This window comes from Lemur catta, chromosome 16, assembly GCF_020740605.2.
Source record: "Lemur catta isolate mLemCat1 chromosome 16, mLemCat1.pri, whole genome shotgun sequence".
Classification (NCBI taxonomy): Eukaryota; Metazoa; Chordata; class Mammalia; order Primates; family Lemuridae; genus Lemur; species Lemur catta.
The window spans coordinates 23,745,244-23,762,462 of record NC_059143.1 but is presented as its reverse complement, the minus strand read 5'-3'; the positions used below and the strand labels follow the sequence as shown (position 1 = coordinate 23,762,462).

General features: G+C 39.4%; 1 protein-coding gene across 1 annotated transcript in view; it reads left to right on the top strand.

Moving 5' to 3' along the window:
* Positions 1-17,219, top strand: part of KLHL14 (kelch like family member 14) — a 95,180-nt gene that overhangs the window by 14,728 nt on the left and 63,233 nt on the right. The window contains exon 2 of the mRNA XM_045527478.1: positions 14,549-14,670. Within this exon, the coding sequence (XP_045383434.1) occupies positions 14,549-14,670 (122 nt within the window). The remainder of the gene's footprint in view (positions 1-14,548; positions 14,671-17,219) is intronic.

Here is a 17,219-nt window from a genome sequence, read left to right as displayed (position 1 = left end):
GAAACTCTAAAGTCTTGGAGCATGAGAAACATTTTTTTTTTATTTCTGAAAGAAATTCATGTCTATAGTTTCATAGATGCTAATTAGAATTTTCCACGAAAACTTATGGGAATTGCCTATCTATATAAGCTATATCCGTTCTTATCCCTTCTCATTGCCCCCCTATTACAACAATTACTACATATGTATGGCACCCTGAGCACCCAACAGAGGAGTAAATAAGGAGCCTGCCTCTGCATATTCCAAATTCTCCATACTGAGAATAGTTGATAGATTGCTGTAAAGCATAGCTATTGTGTGGTGAAATTAGGAAAATCTTTTCTCAAGACAGTCTTGCAAGGTTGACCAGAAGGGCTTCTTCTCAAGTGTCAGTTCCCAAAACAGAGCAAGAGACACACTGGTCTTTTTTAGCTCTATGTGCCTATTGGCTGGACAGTTCTATTAAACAGGGCTGTATTAGTCTTCTCGGGCTGCCCATAACAGAATATCGAAGATTGGGTGGCTTAACAGAAATTTGTTTATTTTCTCACGTTTCTGGAGGCTGGAAGTTCAAGACCAAGGCATCAGCAAGGTTGGCTTCTGGTGAGGCCTCTCTTCTTGCCTTGCTGACAGCCGCCTTCATGCTGTGTCCTCACGTGGCCTTTTCTCTGCACTCACCTGGAGAGAGAGATCTGCTCTCTCTTCCTCTTCTTACAGGGACAGCAGTCCTATTGGATTAGGGCCCTACACTTATGACCTCATTTAACCTTATTGCCTCCTTAAAGGCCCTATATCCAAATATAGTTATTTTGAGGGTTAGGACTTCAACATAAAAATTTGGGGAGAGAACAATTTCGTCCATAACAAGGGCCAAAACTAGGACATAGGGAATTAGAAAACATGTTAGGGAAATTAACTGAAATGTTGCTTTTCGACTAGATTTATACATGCAAATTTATATAGGCAGTTGAACAATTATCCAAGTCAGCAAGAGAAAAACAATGCAGATCTTCTTTCCTTGATCCCACAAAAATCTTGATTAGACCAGTAGTTTTCTGAAGAATCAATTATAGAGCTTTATAATAAAAGATATCTTCCCTAACCCCACCCCAGAGATTCAAAATAAATTGGTCTGGAATGTGGTCGCAGGAACCTGCATATTTAGCAGGCATCCCAGGTGGTTTTCCTATGAATGGATTTTGGATCACACTTTGAAAATCACAGGACTAAACAAACAATTGCTTCTGTTTTACAATTGGCTACATATCTATAGAAGATAGGAGAAGGTACTGATAGTAATTAATTGATAGATCTATTTGGGGAAAATTTGTTGCAAAATCAAAACAAATCTGACTAATTGGCATGAGAAAAAGAGAAATGAGTCATGAGTCATAGAGAAAATTATCAAAATTATCAGATTCTAGAAGATTATTTCCTAGTGATAAAATGTGGGTACCTACTGCATTGAAAAATTTGCAGAATAATTCAAGCCACACAGTATAGTGTCCACAATTCAGCTTCAGAGAATGTGGTAAACTTTCCAGAATAATTTGTTTCTGCATGTCAAAGACCTGACGATTGAAAAGAGTGTTACCCCAGATTAGCTGATTGGGTGGGTCTCAGAGGCTTCTGCAAATGCCCCTTCCAGAGGGGGATATTGGAAGGACTCATAGACACTCCAGAGTCCTCCAGCCAGGGCTCACTTTGGCACCGTTGCCTCTCCAGGGTTGGTGATGCAGCAAAGAAAGAAAGAACTGGCTCCCGACAATGAGGAAGAGGAAAAGCAGAAGAAGATAAGAGATTCCTATTTCACCCGCAGCAGCAGGGTGTCCCTAAGCTGGATCCCACAGGCCACACCTCATTGTCTCCACAGCACACACACACCCGCAGCCTGCCTCACTGCCTCACTGCCTCACTGCAGCTCTGCCCCCAAATGAGAATAACCCTCTTCCTTTAACTTAACCCCGGGATGATATCATAGAGTTTTTCTTCCCCTAAAAATAAGTGCTGGTCCCTTTTAGAAGATATCAGCTAAAACTCCCTTTTCTTGGAGGTGAACACCTATTTGTTGCCATGAATATTCCAGGAGAAGCCTGGAGGAATGTATCCTGCTACTAACTTTTCTCACTGTCTCCCTGCATGGCCACTCCTGCAGTGACTTTCCAACTGGAAAGACGCTGGTTGGCAGGAGGCTGGCTCCAGTTCCTCTGAATGAGCTTCATAGTTCCCCCATGAGGAATCTCCCCCCGGCATTAGAGTAATGGCTGAAATGGGGCTTTAGCTCACGAGGCTATTGTCCCTCCTTTTGTTCTGAACTCCTTTCTTCAGAATGTCATGTTGTTAAAATATTCACTTTTACCATTACATCTCAGATGCACATATATATATATATATATATTCTTCTGAATTTGAATTTTCATTATTATTCTGTGATCTGGCAACTTTTTGCACTTTTTCTTGTGCAGCAGGTACCAAAGTTTCCTTAGGTCAGAAAGTCACTCTTACCTCTTCCAAAAGCCAGCCAGATGGGAGGGAGAGAGAAAGAGAGAAGTCTCAGTAATGAGATTGGTTCTCAGGAGGCAGCATAGTCTAATAATTGAGCTTTATTAGGAGTTTAAATGCAGGCATTACTTACGACTCCATCACTAGCATGAGAGCAATGCTTTATCTCCTTTTGTCACTAGGCTCTGTAGAGCTTGAATGGCTCTTCTGCCACAGGCTGCACAGAACCACTTCTCTCTTGAACAGGAAGAAGAGCTTTCTTCTATCACACAAATACTGGCTGTCCCCACCCGTTAGCTCAGTAGCAAGCATCTGTGCTAGGGAGCAGTGCGACCCTGCATCCCACTTGCAGGCAGGAGGATTAGTCTGAGAGCGAATGCGTGCCACGCAACTTCCTCGCAGGGATGTGGGGAGGATTAATAAAATGCTATTTCCATTGCAATTTATGCTCTTCAGAAGAAAGGTGCTAAGTACTAGGTATTAGAATTAGGGATTATATAGGTAATCAAGCAAAGAAGATATTCAACTGCTTCTAGTTACTAGAGGAAGCTTTAATCTGGGAGGCGGGGAAATGCAGAGAGAATACAGTTGGCTAGAAACCATTGTCCCTCATGAAGCAAAGGGCCAAGAAGGGAGTGTCAAGTGCTATGTACAATATAAAGATAGACCCATCCTGGGCCCTGAGGCTTCGGATCTAAGCCTGGGGCAGGGAGAGGGTGCTACATTTCATTGATTCACATGAAGACCTTAAGGCTTTTTTGTTTTATCTGCCACTGCCATCTTAGCCAATCTACAGATTTGATGCCTAGAGGAATGTGGCAAAAGCATAAGTAAACTAGCCCATCCACATACTGGAGGACATGGTAACATGCTGAAATTAGTACCTGTCAGAGCAGAGTTGTGGGGGACCCCTGTGAGCTACTGGGGCTGGCATGAGAAGTGAAAGGGTGGGAAGATGGTCAGTTACAATTGCAATGTATAAAGCTACAGCCAGTAAAGATGTTGAACTTCACATGGTCACACATATAGGAAGTGGCAGAGTTGGAACGTGACTCAGGTTTTCAGATTTTCGAGCCCTGATTTCTTCCATTTGTTATTATGTGTCCCTAAGTATGGTTTGCCTAACACTGGTAGACTGTGAGACAATTCCAGATGGTCCTTAAGAATATATTTTAAAATTTATAATAGTTAGGTTAGGTATTACTGTATTTTAATGTGTACTAGAAATAAAACAACCCATGAAGCCCATGATTTCGTGAATATAATTGCTTAGAACAATGATTCCCAATACTGGCTGTACATTAGAAGCACTCAGAAAGCTTTAAAAAAAAATCCTGGGTCCCACCTTTGATCATTAAATCAGAATACCTGAGAAGTTCTGAGATTTTGTAAACAGTCCCCCAGCCTACAATGAAAACTACTAGGATAGGCCGGGATTTTTTAAAAAAGCATTTTATAAGTGAGCAGCTTTAAATAAAATATTTATCAAATAATATTATAGTATGTTGATATGGCAAAAATCACGAAGGTCCTATTTTGTGCTAATAACTGAAGTTCGGTAAACATTTTACTCTATCATGGGTAGCTCCCATTTTGTGAGACTACGCTAATCCTAAAGAGAAAAGCAGAGCTATCCAGCAAAAAATGATGGATGTGATGGTATAGCAAGAGAAAGACTAATTATTTGCACGTGCTGAAGTAGGGATAAGAGGCTGAAGGTTTGGGCCAGTGCACAGTAAAGGTAGCAGGTTAGATTTGAAGTTGTTCATTATGATTGTCCTTTCCCCAACATATCACCATCTGACTCTTCCACCTTGAAGTTCAGAAATGTGGCTTTTCCCTTTTCCCATTTGCCTTTTGTTATTTTTCGGATTTGTTTTTTTGTTTTTGTTTTTGTTTTTTGCTAAAGAGTCTCACTCTGTCACTGGGCTAGAGTGCAGTGGTGTCATCATAGCTCACTGCAACCTCAAACTCTTGGGCTAGAGCGATCCTTCTGCCTCAGGCTCCTAAGTAGCTGGGACTACAGGCATGCGCCACCATGCCTGGCTAATTTTTCTGTTTTGTAGAGACTGGGTCTGGCTCTTGCAGACTCCTAACCTCAAGCGATCCTCCCGCCTTGGCCTCCCAGAGTGCTAGGCTTACAGGCATGAGCCACCGTGCCCAGCCTCATTTGCCTTTTAACACTGAACGCTAAAACAAGTGACAAAAAAAAAAGGATGTAAAGAGCCTATAACATGTTCCTGGAGAGTGGGATTACAAGTGACTTTTAGTCTTTTCATCCATTTATTCTTTCATTCATCCTATCTTCATTCATACAAGCATGTATTGAGCACCTACTGTGTACTAACATAGTATCATATGATGATATGATCCAACAAATCTTAAAGTTACTTCCGCCTTAGGCAAATTAAATAATGCATATGACTAACCATTCTCCAGTCCCCACATAGCCAGACTCCAGTGGGAGGAAGAGTGTGGCTCCGAAGTTAGAAGACGGGGAGTAAGGCATTTTCAGCCACACCTGAGAGCCACAGAAGAGTTGTGTGAGAAAACTCTAGAGATGCTTCCTGCGTGAAATGAAGGAAATAAAACCCATCCTGAGGCACTGGAAAAGGTGCCCAAACCCCTTTTCCTCTATTCTTTCCTCTGTTAAATGGGGATAATGATACTTTGTGTTTACCTACCTCAGAGAGGCATTATCATGTCTATTTAAAGGCTCTTCCGATGAAAGCTGCTGTGTAATTACCAAGAACAGCTATGATAAAGAAACCTAAATACAACAGCAAATCAGCTGGAACAAATTCTCAAGGGAGTTTAACTTCTCTGGAAAGTTTTAAGAAAAGGGTAGCAGCTCTCCTTGGGGGAGTTTGGGTCCATTCTGGCTGGGTGTTTAGGGAAGCCTAGCTGACGTTCAAAGCCTCCGTCTGGCCAACGACGTGGAGAAGAGTAGTCATCCTCTGCTTGCTTTTTCCCCATGGTCTAAGCAGTTTCCATCTGAAATTCCTTTTTCAAATTTTTTTAGATCTTGACTCACAAACTCTTTTATCCCTGAAATGAAATTCAAGCAAGGCATTTACCTGACAGGGAGGGAAAGACATGGAGAAAAAAAAAAGAGAGGTTATAATACGGGGGAAATGTGTATTTTATATATGGTAGGCAATAGGGAATTTATTGATGGTTTTTAAGAAGAGGATTGAGGTCATTGATTATCAGTTTGGGGCTTTGCTGAAATTCATTTGACAAAATATGTAGGGTAGATTAGACTGGGCAGAGGCCCAGAAAGCAGGGGCACCACTTTACAGCAGCTAAGGGAAAACCAACCCAGCTGAATGCAGTGAAGTGAAGAGAAAGATACAAGGAACATTACAGTTATAGAATCTATAGAATATAACAAGAAAATGGGAGAAGAGTCAAGGATACCATAAAATTTGATGACTTGGGTATCGTAAGGTCATAAGGTTTGGAGATTACCTTAACAGAGATTGCTAGAAGCCAAGAGCGTGAGTAGGTTGAATTTATGAATGAGATCTGGATCAATACCATTGTAGGAAGCCCAGTGGTTTTATGTTTCTGTTAAACTTTGCTTATTCAATAAATAGTCCGGCTATTTATAAACAGTGTAACACATGGTATCTGAAAGGCTTCTAAGCAATAAAAATTCCAAAATTCCAAAGATAGATTTTCAAATGAGTGCTTTGTAAGGTTAATAATTACACATGATAATAATGGCTATCATTCATCAATTGATTACTATGGGAACTACATAAATATTTTTGCTATGTAACCCAGATGTCAGGTGGAGGCTTCTTAGGTCTGGTAAAGTTGCTACAAACCCTTCCAGCCTATGACCTGTGTAAACTCAACATTTTGCCATGGACTAAATGTTTGTGTCCTCCCCCCACACACACACAAAAATCATACGTTGAAACTCTAATCCCTAATGTAATACTATCTGGAGATGAGGCCTTTGGTAGATAATTAGGTTATGAGGATTGAGCTCTCATGATGGAATTAGTGACTTTATAAGATGAGACAGGTGAGGTAGCATGCTCATTCTCTCTTTCTATTACCTCCCTTGCCCCCCACCATGTGAAGACATAAATAGGAAGTGGGCCCTAACCAAGAACAGAATCTACTAGCACCCTGATCTTGCATTTCCCAGCCTCTAAAACTGTGAGAAATAAATTTCTGTTGTTTAAACTGCCCAGTCTATGGTATTTTTGTTATCGCAGCCTGAACTGACTCAGACACCCATCCTCGTGTCTGTGAATCCCTGGGGGCTTGTGATTTCCTGATCTCTCCCCTACAGCTCCCCAGATGTAGGGGAGCTGTACCACCAGATGTGAAATTGCCCATTTATTACTTTTATGAAATTCTAAGCTATCATGGGTTTAGTAAAGTCTACTGAAATTAGGAGGTCATGGAAAAGAGCTGTAACTTCTTTCAGCCTTCCCCAGCCTCTTCCTAAATTGATTACATTAAGAGCATCAGGTTTTTTGCACCCTTCACTATGCAGAGACATTCATCCTTTAAGATTTTAGCAGCGCGAAGGGCCTTTCTTTCGCTGGAGGGACTAGCTCTAGAAGGAGTTTTGGCTATAAGTAGAAACCATTTATTTTCCCATTACACCAAGATGACTTCATTTAGCCCTCACAACATTCTTGTAGGAAGATACCATTATTCCTGATGCAAGGGGTGCCCCTATGAAGGGAGGAAAGCCCCCTGAACTTGCCAAGTGGGTTCTTGGCTTCACATGAGAAAGAATTCACGTGTTAGCCAACTAGCTAGCTGCAGGAAAGTTTATTGAGAAAGACAGACAACAAATCCTACTCCACAGACAGAGCAGGGGTCCTCTCCCGAGCAGGAGGGGGACTCCCTATAGGACAATGGTAACATTTTTATGTGCTCAATAACCCTGCTGGGAAATAGCTGTAAGTGACTGGTATTATCTTGAGGTCAGGCCATACAGGTTAGTTATAAACTGCTGTCACAGAAAGGTAAACACATGCAATTTGTAAGGCATCTGGCTTAGTAATTTTTCTATCATCCAGGGTCCCAGGCCAGCGACTTGCTGGCAACTTCCTTGTTCAGGGTGGTCAGAGGCTGGTGTCAGCCAAAATGGCTGCACGCAGGCTCTCTTGACCTTCCTTTTCTATTTTATCCCTACATTATTCCCACTTTACAGGTGAGGCAACTGAGGCTTAGAGTCAGCCCACGGATATAAACATAAGAAATGATAGAAAGAGGATTTAAATCCAGGCCTAACTGACTCTTAACTTGAAATTAACCCAGCTTTTGAAAGAAAACATAATGATTATCTACCCCAGTTTACTTTGCCACTTCAAAACTGCTTAGTTTTTCCAGCAAATCTTTATGTTTCAAAAAATGGCCATGAACTGCTAAAGACCCAAGGTAGGTAATTACAGAGTAAAAATCCTTGTGATTTAGTATCATTTCAGAGAGAATGAGTTAAGATAATTAACATATCTAACCAGTGGAAATACAACTCTTTATTATTTTTAAGTATAAAAATGTGCATGGGTATAGAGGCCACCTGATTGTCAAACCTGCAATTTACACAAAGGAATAGCTACTACTGATGATGTGATGATGACAATGACAGTGACCACCACAATGATCATGATGATGAAGATGATGACGATCAGCATTTATTTAACACTGTTTTAAAGCTTTACATGTATTATTTCTTTTAATCCTGAAAATTAAAGAAGCCTAGGCCTTAGGTCTATGTTATCCCATTTTCCACATAAAGTTAAAGGGCAAAGAGGCTAGCCCAAGGCACTTTATCTCAGAAGAGCTGAAACCAGGCATCTCACCTTAACTGTGAGGCTACACCCTTAACAACTAGATGATTCTGCCTCAAGAATCATAATGGCTTCCACAGATGTCCCCACTAGGATGGAATTAAGTACCATGAGGAAAAGGGAATTTACTCCTCTTGTTCCCACTATCATCTCCAGTCCTTGGAACAGTACCTGGAACATAAGAGGAGCTCAGGGACCTTCACCCAAAATATGACTCCTTGGTATAAAGAGTATTTTGAATTAAAGGCCCTTAGAGATCAACAGGCATTGAAAGGGGCCTTCTCTCCATCTCCATGAAAACCAGAGGGACCCATGAAGAACTGTTGCCTTTCTATCCTCTCCCTGTTATCTCATCTATTGTAGGAAAGAAAATCAAGAATGCAACCAGACCTAGCCCAACCGATTTTAAAATAATGCTTGTCTCTCAGGTTAAGTTCATTTCCAAAGAGAATCATTTACAAGTCAGTCTGTTTCCCCCCATCCATTCATTCTCCCAAGTATCCATTTATCCTCCTTAGTGATCATTTATTGCCCCTCAACAGAATTACCTGTATTCCTCATCTCTTCACCCGTAATGAGGATACATAAGCTTCTGGACCCCATCGGGATATTGGGCAGTCACTCTGCAATTCTCTCCATGTGCACAGTAAATAAATGTGTAATCTCTTTCTCTTATTAATCTGCCTTATTGTGAGTTTACCTGTCAGCAAAACTTCCAAGGGCAAAGGGGACGTTTTCCTTTCTTCCCTACCGTAGAAACTCAATTAACAATTGCTAAATAATAAACAAATTGAAGCAAAATGTCTAAATCAGCAGAGAACATTTAAAAAAGTTAAAAATAGTCATACATAGATGTTTAAAATATTTTAATTAGAAGAAATATAGGATAGGAAAAACTTGGCTTAAAAACACTTGCTTTAAAAAAAAAAAAATCCATAGGCCAGAGCGGTGGCTCACACCTGTAATCCTAGCACTCTGGGAGGATCTCTTGAGCTCAGGAATTCAAGACCAGCCTGAGCAAGAGTGAGACCCCATCTCTACTAAAAATAGAAAAATTAGCCAGGTGTTGTGGCACATGCCTGTAGTCCCAGCTATTTGGGAGGCTGAGGCAGGAGGATCATTTGAGCCCAGGAGTTTGAGGTACTGTTAGGTAGTCTGACACCATGGCACTCTACTCAGGGCAACAGAGTGAGACTCTGTCTCAAAAAAAAAAAAAAAAAATCTATATTTGTAGTCAGTTAGAAGCTGAACAGGGACCCAACACTGCATTGTAACTGCTAAAAGCCTATTGCGATTTTAGGAAGACTTCAAAGGAAAATAGTATTCATCATATTACATCTCACATTTGTTATATTATATTCAACTCCGACCTTCACATGTTAGAAAGAAAAGTGACAGTTTACTTCAAAGAGATGACCAGGATGATAAGGAAAATGGAAACGTTTTCAGGAAAAAAAGGAAAATTTTCAAGATGGAGAGGAGAAGATGTATGACAACTACCTTCCAATATTTGAAGTGCCGCACGCTAGAGAAGCAGATACTTCGCTTTTTCTGTAGAAGACCTAGGTAGGTTCTTCAGCCCAGCATAAGGAGACAGAATATATCTCACACATCTGTCCAACAACTTTCAACAATAAAGTGCATTTGAATAGCTAAGGTCCATTCATTACAAATTTCCAAATAGATAAGAATAATTACTTATGAAAAAAACAATTAAAAGGACTTCTCAATTATGTAGAAAACTAGACCAAGTTAGTGGTCCTAAATCTGGCTGTGTGTTAGAATCAACTAGAAGGCTGTGAAACATTGTTGATTTTTAAAGCCTCATCCCATTGAATCATAAGCTCTGAGAACTAGGAACTGAGAATCTATATTAAGAATCAAAATTTCTAATCCCCTCAGATGATCCTGGTAAGTACCCAGGCTTGGAAATCACTAAGATTGCCTCAAAGTTCTCTTCTAATTCTATGATGCAATGATTCTTAGAACATTGCAGAATACCTTCTTTGATAAATAAACGAGAATCATTTGTAATACGTAAATGAATTGTGTCTAAATGCACATAGGTAGCTCTACAGTACTAGCAAATCAACTGATTTCTTAAATAGGTTAAACTTCTTACAATCTAGTTAATGAAAACTTTTCTCATATATCATGGAAAGGAAAACTTTATCTGGCCTGTTTCCCAATTATTGAAGTTCCAAATCACTGAAATATAAATAAATGAGACTTTACCATACTTAGAACATCAGTATGATGAAAAATTTGTTTACACCAAGAGGTTTTAGGTCATCCTTCAATCATTCATCCCCGGAACCAAAGTATGTATGCGCACCAGCACACACGCGTACTCACGCACACACACACTCAAATGTGACACATGGTAAATGTTGGGCAATTACTGAGATGGAACAAAGGAGACCTTCAAATTCCATCGCTTTTTTAACCTTACATTTTTCTATGCAAGAACCTCGGAACTCAAATCAAAAGCATTCAAATATTATTAATCATGATATACTGAGCTTTTTGTTTAAATTTCTCTAATTCTTTATCTTTTAAATACATTACTTTGGTCTAGGTGGTGCTACAATGAGGAATGAAAGAAGTATTTTAAAAATAATAAAAGCTATGAAGAGAACATATTAATTCTGGCTAAATTGGTTCCCTATGTAAAGAGCTTCTAAAAGTATATCATGTTGCTATATGAAGGAGCTCTAATTATTGCAATAAGGCTACATTTGTAGATTTTGACTAATCTAAAATTAAATCTGTGAAGCTCTGCTGGAATGATTTATTAATAGAAAAGAATTGAAACCCCCATCAGCACAGTTAGTTCAGGTTCTCCTAATTTTACTTTTCTACTTCACAAAGTATCTTTTGTTCATAATGTTCTCAAATTGAAGTTCACACACATCAAATAAATAGCATGATAATTAGGGGTTCAATATTCAATACACATTCATTATTATCTGTCATTATTGTCATTGTCACTATTATAATTGCACATTGTAAAAAGAATGGAAGCTTTTCCCCAGGAATTATTCACATGTATTACTTTCTAGGAGTAATTGAATAGTTGACATTGCATTTATATCAAAGTAAAATATGTGATGGTTTTTCTCATTTGTATTATTCTTAAGCAATAAGAAATGTAGAGTGATCTCTGTTAGATCCCTTTATTTGGATACAGAAAGCTTCATAGTTTTATATAATGTCCAAATGTATATTTTCTTGTAATAACTATGGGAACTTTCTCACCTCCCTGTAAAATGAAAAATTATACTTACCAATTGAGCCGGTTTGCGAGTCAATGGAGAAAATGGCAAGAAAGCCACTCTAATATGTTTTATTATTTGATGTGTTCCTTTCTCTGTACCATGCAATTTTTCACATGTTTTATCCTATTTTTTGGGTTTCTGTGTGGTTCATCTTCACAAAGCAGAGCTTTAAGATTTATTTAGAACTAAATTGTATTGATATTGGGTTGGAAAATTGAGTAACACAAGATTTGGAGACAAAATAAGTAGCATGCCATAACAAATTGAATGAATGATGATATAAATGGAACAATGCAAAAGATTTGGAATGTGTCTTCCCTCACTAAGAAGACCATACATTATGGCATCAAAGCATTGCCCCTTTGTAGAAAACACAGCCAATGAGGCTAGGTGGGATTTCCTTTACTTCCACGTAACTCTTCATCACGTTCCCTACAGAGGCCTGGATAGCTTAGGGATTTGCCTTGGTTATGTGGAGTCTTTCATTGCTGCTGTTCTAGCTAGCCCTTGTATCATGTCATTGTTGGCCTGGGTGCAGGTTTTTACCATGTACTAACTGTTCAGTGGCTTATGTATGGTAGTTTCAGTCCTGTTTGTAGAGGACAGATGGTAATGGCTGGCTTTTAGGGCAGAGGGGGCAAAGACTCTAGATCATCTCCTCATCTGCAGAGATGGTCCATCTAAGTCAGTGTGGAGAGTCACCAGTGGGATTGGTCCAGGGAAGTTGGCCTTATCAGTGAATAAAATGACCTTAGAAACACATTTGAGCCACGCATTTATCCCATTGCATCATTCATTAAACACATTTTTTAAGCAGTGCATTTATCTATGTATTAAAATGGAGACTTAATTACGTTGTTTTTGTCACAACCACTACTTCAATAAGCCCTTTCTTCTCTATCCTGTTGATATTGATCTATCTGCCCCCACCTGCAGTCTGGCAGCATGTAAACAAGGGACATCAGGACAGCCACAGAATCATTACTTCCAATTGAACAGGTCTATCTGCACATGGGAACTTACAGCAACCAAAAAGAGTATTTGCTTTCATCTTGACTTCTCTTACACACAGAGAGTGGTCGATTATTTGGACTAAAGATGACAGTAAAAAAAAAAAAAAAAAAAGATTGTATTAATATATCAGTTTTGTGGCCATGTATTTAAGAGATTACAATGCATGTGAATTATGTATGTTTTATTTCCAAATAAAAGGCAGGTACTTACTGCACTGATTTTTTTAATCCCTCTCACACAGCTACCCCAATCATTGAAATCCTCAAGGTACAGAGCTCTTTGATGTTATTCTGTTTTATTTGCCAACTCCTAGTCTATAAGGCATATGAGTCCAGTTCAAAGGTAGGTTAAATTCAAACAAGTTGTATTTGTTTGTTTCCTTGCACTAAACTATATCCACAGGGTGGCAAAATGAGCTTTGCAAGCTGCTATTCCATTAGTCATTCTTCTATAAGTACAGCTCCCTCTATCGGTAAGTCTCTAACACAGGAGTTTCTCCGGAAGGTATTTTCCCTACTGAGGCACATACAATGCATTTAATGGCACCAGTGTTTCATTAAAGGAATTCTCTCGTTCCCTTCCTTCACATGGCAATGTCATTAACCGTATTAAGTTAACTCTCCGAATGTTAGGTTCTTAACCAACAAACAATGCTTCTCCACAAGGGCATATTTCACCAAGCATCCTTGAATCAGAATGCGCTGCATACGTAATCATAGATTTCAGAGCCACACGGTGAGTTGTGATCATATGTAAGAGTAACCCGTTTACATTTATTGATTTTTTTTCCTTCAATCATTGTTGTTCCGTTTTTTCCACCGCCACCTTGAGCCTTCAGGTAAATGAAAAGTTCAATTATATGTAAAGCGACAGTTAAATCAGCAGGGCCCTTGTGGGGATCTGGGCCTCCTCTCCCTGCTTCAATCGCCAAGTGTGCTCAATCCATTACTGTTCCTGAGGATTGTACATCCATCAGGTCGAGTGTGCCGGCCAGGGTGCATCTTATAGCTTTTACTGCATATGAGACGTTGCAGGCCTGTTCTCAGGAACTGCCAGGCAGACTGGGAATCACAGTCACGCTTAATAGCAGCGAATTGCCAGCTCTTGATGGGTGGGTAGTCACTCCTTTCAGTGGTTGCCCCCTGGGGGAGAAGGTAGAAAAACAGAGGGAGGGAATTAGAGTGACTTTGCACAGTTGAGCAGGTTCATGCCGCTGGATCAGTGGCAAGCATTGGCAGGGCTCCACTCTGGGGAGGCTCACAACAACATCACAGTCTCATTTTTACCAATTGGTGCTGCTATATCGCCAGTGGTGCACAGGGGGAGAGCAGAGGGGAGGGTGAGCTGGGAGTGGGGGAAAGGGGAGAAGGCAGAAGTCTAAGTTAAATTAAACAAACAAACAAAAAATCACATTCAAACTGGTGAGCCCACCCCAGTTAGCCCTGTGCTACTAATTGTACCAAACTGGTATTTGAAGTTCCCTGGGTGATTAAAGAGTTGGCTCACAAACTCTCTGCATAACCTTAATTTTTTCAAGGTTCTTTGAGTGGAGAATGGCTTATAATAATGATTTTGACTAATACGATTTTTGACATGCAACTTTAATGCTTAACCTTAGTACAACTCCAGAGCATTTCATGTGTACTCAGCTGTAAAGAGTGATGATTTAAAGGGATAATATAAGAAAAAGGTCGTTCTAGAATGAACCTCTAACAAATTGCATAAAGGGAGCTTATTATTCTATGAGTATGGGGATGTGCAGCTCTTCTGATCATTTTTCTGCTTGGTTCAAAAAAAAAATTGTTGAGACATGAATGGGAGAAGAAACAGGAAAAAATGAAATAGAAATCTGCAAGCAAGGAACATTCTTTTGATGGTTATGATTTCGTTGCCACTAAAAAGACTCTACAATAATGTGGTTATTCATCTCCTCTTTTGTTTTGGGTGAAGAATTCGCTCTAACAAGAAAATGCTGCTATTGGTTGGAGGGCTGCCTCCCGGACCGGACCGGCTCCCCAGCAATTTGGTTCAGTATTACGATGATGAAAAGAAGACGTGGAAAATACTCACAAGTGAGTGCATTATTTATTTATTTACTCACTTTTTATTTCAGGTCCGAGCTGTCTTGATGAATTCGAAAACACGGTTAATCAAATTAGACATTTTATTGATTTGTTCCTCTTTGGAGGTTTGCTTGTGTATCACGGGGGATTTCGAGGAAAAGACTAAATTAACACTGCAGAGGTGGCCAATCTGGTCGTCAGATAGGCCTAAATTGAAACGGGACTGGTTTTTGTTTCTGTGTGTGCTGCAACTGTGGAGGGTGGAGCAGAAGGGGAGGAGCAAAGATCTTCCCTCCCCTCCAAAATTCTTCTGTTATTCTTTTTTATTGATTGAAAAGTGCAAGATTGGTTAATAGCACTAGTAAATGTTCTCACATCAAAATGGTTGAGTTCAGCGTCTCTGTACTAACATTTGGCATTCTTGCTCATTAATCTTTAGTCTAGGGAACAGGGTCTTTAGAGAAACGCCCCCTCATACTGCTGCATAGTTTGGATGGACACATATATATTTGTGGACTATCCCAGCCTCATGAAATTGTGCTTGCAAACTTCTACCCGGGATTCTCTTCCTCCCCTCCTTAAAGGGTGATTGTGTTTTACAGCAAACCTCTTGCCCTGGGCACTGAGATTTGGAACTTATTGTTATATCGGTTACGATTCCCACTCGGACTCAGTCATGGAATCAAAAATCATCGTTTCTTGAGCGCAGCAGGCTGTGTGCACCAGTCCCCTCGTGGGCACAGTGGCTGCGCTGGTCAATAAAACTAAATTTTAACTGTCAAAATTGCCCAGAGCTGTATAGATAAAATAATAAATGAGCAATTTTGATCCATAAATCAAAGCCATACATTTAAAACCGACGAAAGTGAAAGTCAGATTTTCTTCTTGCATGTGTCTTTTAAGCAGTTATGTATTTTATCGGATTTATTTTTTAAAAAATCATTTCCTTTTCTCTTCCTGAAAGCCCTTTAAAACAATGGAAACAGGGCAACAGTTTGCCTGTAAGAGCAGGAGAGGAGGAAAGACATGTGAGGCGGTGCTTGAAATAATACATTTTGAAGCTGGCTTACCCCAGCGAAACCTGCAGTAGCATTGTCCGGGAACTGCGACGAGAAAGCTCCCTGGACGCCCATACACTACGGTTGTAGTAAAGAAGTGGTGGAATAGTAGCAGCAAGATTAAGGAGAAAGGAGAAAGAAAAATAACTTAGCAATGTCTTCAAATGATTTTTATTTCTCTTTTTGACAAAAATACTATTGATAGTGGTTTAAACATCTGAATGAGTGACCAAGCTGTGTTTTAAAGATTCATCAGAAACTAAAGTGAAAGAAAAAAGCCAAAGAATCAATTTTTTGACACTTGATCAATAGAGAAAGCCTACACAGAATGAGACATGGAGACGAGGAGAAGGAGAGACAAAAGAGGACAAAAGATTCTCAAAAAGAGGTGACAGAAAAACAGAGAATAAGAGACAGGGAGACATTAGACCCAACCAATAAATGATGTGCATCCACAAATCCATCTGTTTTCCCAAATACACCAAGTTAAGTCCAATTCATTACTTGTTTCAAGCCCTTAATTAGCCCTTAAAATTAATTAAAGCATTGTGAATAATACCTTAGAAAAGGATTATGTTCATTTTAAACCTTGCTCAGAGATGGGCTGATTATCAAACCCATTGTCCAAACTGGGACACCTGTGAGCATGAAAGGGGAACCTATTAATTTCGCCAGGACAACAGGTATAGGCTGGAACATATATCCACCCTACTCAAAGTTTTCACATTGCCTGATTTAACTCCCTGCTTGGAGGGATCTAGGAAGAAAACATGAACTTTGAACCAGAAAGACAAGGGTGGAAACCCACACCTAGGACCTACAGTCATATAAATACTCTGAATCCTAGTGTCTTCATTTTGTGGGGGTCATTTGAGTAATTTTTTAAAATAAAATTGTGTTTATAAATCATCTAACATATAGGACGCACTCAATAAATTGCAGGGACTATTGGTGTTACAGTAACACTGATATTAATAAGAAGTAAAGATAAACAGGTATCTATTGACTCAATTCACCAGATCTGAAATGGAAGGAAATAAAGAAATTAACATAGATATAGAAAAGTTCTTATAACAGGAACATATTTAAAGATCTTGGACCCCTTTTCTATACTCAGACATACCCATAGCTTTGAAATAAATGTCTTCTCTACTTAACACTCTTCATTTCACTGGGACTTATACTTTTAGAAAACAGTTTATTTCCAGCTAGGCTGTGGCTACATGGCCCCAAATGAAGGCATATTTTTCACATTTGTTGAAGAAATGTAGACAGTTTATCTGGATAATTTCTGCTGTTGGTTTGTATTTTTTAATCAAGGCATCTTGTTTGGCAAAACTGAATAAATAAATCAGGTAACTGACAGAGTTCCATGCTGTTTGGGCCACAGCATAATAAATGAAGAAATATTTCTCATTGGAATAATAAAATATCTAGATTGTCCCCAAATCTAATAAAACTTTAGGGATTATAGTACTTCCCACTGTCATCCTTTGCCCC